At 34.2% G+C, this 3238-nt stretch overlaps 1 protein-coding gene across 1 annotated transcript; it reads right to left on the reverse strand.

Annotated features, from left to right (window-relative positions):
• Positions 1 to 1082: 1082 nt before the first annotated feature.
• LOC307169473 (mast cell protease 1A-like) lies at positions 1083 to 2622 on the reverse strand. Its single transcript, XM_079890143.1, has 5 exons — positions 2546 to 2622; positions 2295 to 2445; positions 2046 to 2181; positions 1399 to 1650; positions 1083 to 1313 (listed from the first exon to the last, which is right to left on the reverse strand). Exons 1-5 carry the CDS (start codon positions 2607 to 2609, stop codon positions 1149 to 1151), a joined length of 768 nt encoding a protein of 255 aa, XP_079746269.1. The 5' UTR covers positions 2610 to 2622; the 3' UTR covers positions 1083 to 1148.
• Between the last annotated feature and the right edge of the window lie 616 nt (positions 2623 to 3238).

Consider the following 3238-nt stretch of genomic DNA (forward strand, 5'->3'; position numbering starts at 1 on the left):
CAACTACGGAAATTGCTCACCTAATTAAAAGGAAAAGAAGGTAGTCATTTTCAGATGTGTGTACAATAAGCCCTGTTTAACCATATTTCTATGTTGTCTTGGCTACTTGCTTTACACTTTACTTTACACTAACAAATATTTATAACAGATAATGCTGATTAATCCCTAATCTGTTTTGTCTCCTTAACAGGAATCCTCAAATCTCTCTTTCAAATGTGCACATACACAAGCCATCTCCTTCTCCTCATAAACTGCTGACCTGCTCTCAGAAGGTGCCCTGAATCTTTATGACTAGCTGATATACTGTCGTAATAGTTTTATATTAATAATCTTGTATGTCTTGTATGTTCTTCTGTTTGTTTCCCCTTTGCTTTACAAATATTACCTAATATATGTTGCGTTAATTAAAATAAATGTTTAAATAGCATTTCGTGTAATTTCTCATTTCTTGTATTTTGTTATATTTTTATGCTATAAGTGGTGTTAAAAAATATTCTGCACATTAATGAGACAATGCGTTATGTGGTGGGCTGCTGTGGGCCAGAAAGTCCAGGGCCACTTTTTGGTCCCAGTCCGCCCCTGACAGAGCCTAAAAGTGTATGGCAACCCTGTATAAAATATGCTGTAAAATATGATACTCGTCAGTTGTTTGGAGTACTTTACAAAAGTTTAGAGGTTTAAGAGTTTTAAATGAATCTGTAAGCAGTAATTCATGTATGAAGTAAAAAATAAACTAGTATTATAGTCAAAATTAAGTAAAAAATTAGTAAAAATTAATACCCATTATGCTTCGTTATATAAACAACCCAGTTTGCTGGGTAAATTTATTTATTTATTTATTTTTACTCAAATCCTGGAGACCTTTCCAGGACTGTTTTAATTCAACTTAATTTAGACTAAACTAATTGTTTTACTTATAAAATATTTTCTTTTCTTTTTTTATTTCAGTTTTCCCCCTTCAAGTAGATATGAGCCATACAGTACTTGCATGACTGAAAATTGAGGGTGTTGCCATGATGGCCACCAAGTGAACTGCTAAATGATTTTATGTTTGTGACAATGAGAACACTTTGACTATAATTGATGCTTGCCTTGATTGAAAGAAGGTTTATTTAAGAATTCAAGAAAAACATTTCTTTCTTTTTAGTTTACATGAAGTCACTTAATTTTTCCATTTTGTTGATCCATTGAAGATATGCTGAAATCTTAGTATACACATTAGGATGTTGAGGTGAATTGCAGAGATATCTATGTCCGAAAGATGTGACACCAACTGCAGTGTTTCCACAAACCAAAGGACCTCCTGAATCCCCCTGTTAAGAAACACAGATCAACACATCACTAGTGAAACCAGTCTGTACGTTACCATAAAGTCTGTGATTCATCTTTTGTACATACGTTGCAGGATCCACCACTGCCATATGCACAGATCATCTGTGAGGAAATGAACTGAGATCCCCATCTGCGCTGACAGTCTACCTTATTTTTTGTAGTTGTGAATGCCTCCATTAGACGACAACTCTGTGGGCCATTAGTCCACAGACTTCCCCAGCCGGCAACACTACAGCGAGTACCTGGTTTCACGTCTTTTCCTTTCTTTGGTAATGATATCAGTCTAACTTTGTTGTTTAGTTTGACTTTTTTCTCTAGCTGTAATTAAAAAATACAACATTTTTTTTTATTAAAAATATTTTATAAGACTGAAGTTCAGTTGATTATACTTTTTTTTTTTTTTGAGGTTTGTACAGAAGCCCTAAAGTTGATTTTATTTTTAAATGCCTCTTTATTATTGTGTTTTCTGCTTATAACAGCCACAAAACAAATGCATCAATGATATTCCAGGTTTTTTTTTTTTTTTTTTGCCTTTTTTGCCCATTTCTTTTTTGTTGCTACACAGAGCAATATATAAATAATGTTGGAAATAGACCTAATAGGAAATAACACTTGGCCATTTACATATAATGATTTAAATCCCTTCAGTATTTTTTAAGGCAAGAAATTGTAATAGACAATCAAACATAGTGGTTTGTGCTACAGGTTGTTACCCTCAAAAGCATGATGTCATTCTGAATAGGATTGCGTTTATAGCCTGGATGTGGGATGTAGGACTTCACTCTAATGACATACGAACACTTGCTGTACCTTAAGTCATGAGCACCAACCACAACCCGAATCTCATATCTGTATAAAGAGCATATTGGAAATGTGTATTTATGTCATATGATACACTGTATGGTTGCACTGTAGTTGTTGTCAATACTTAATATTGCAGTTCACACTAAACAAGCTCTTACCCGTTCCTGCAATGTGCAGCAGTCAAGACAAGCTTTTTAGAAATGAGGAATCCACCACAGATATGTTGACGGTTCACCTGGAGAGAAACCATGTAGGGTCTGGAGTGGGGTTTGGCTTCCCTGCCGTTCACTATACTCACATTCACATGAGCTGAGAGAGAGAGAGTGCTGTCAGTCAACTCATTCAGCACCTATACGAATCAAACATTCTTAAAAATCATCATAATTTACTGATATATAATCAATCTCACCAGTGAAGGTCAGGTGTGGCAGCAGAGAGGCCAGCAGGAGCAGAGAGATGATGATGATGGTCATGATGAAGAAGATGATCAGTGAGTTCTCACTGGCTAAACATGGTATAAATATACTTCAAATATGGGTGGTGACATTAAGCGGCACGTTACTCCACCTCCTTTAAAAAAAAAAAAAAAAGTGTAGTATGAGCAACACAATGATTAGAAAGTACTGTTCTTGTTAATCCTTCCGGTCTCATATTGAAGCCACCGATGGTTTGTATTATTAGATTTAAGTTTTAAAAAGCTGAATTTATTATACCATTTTTGTTTGATTTTATCCAAAAATAAGGCCCTAAGTGAATTAATGTGAAATTACTTTTGTGCTCCCCATGTAATATTGCAATTATATATGGTTGTGACCATGAGGACACTTAGCAATATTATTTAATAGACTGATCAATATTCTTTTCAGTTAATCTCACCAGTGAAGGTCAGGTGTGGCAGCAGAGAGATGATGATGATGGATCAGTGAGCTGTCATGACAAAAACTCGCTGTGTCCGAATATGCCTACTTCCATAATATGTAGTAGGCGAAAAGCAGTATGCAACCAAGTAGTATGTCTGAATTCAAATATGTAAGTATATATATATATATATATATATATATATATATATATATATATATATATATATATATATATATATATA

This window comes from Squalius cephalus, assembly GCF_949319135.1.
Source record: "Squalius cephalus genome assembly, chromosome: 13".
Lineage (NCBI taxonomy): Eukaryota > Metazoa > Chordata > Actinopteri > Cypriniformes > Leuciscidae > Squalius > Squalius cephalus.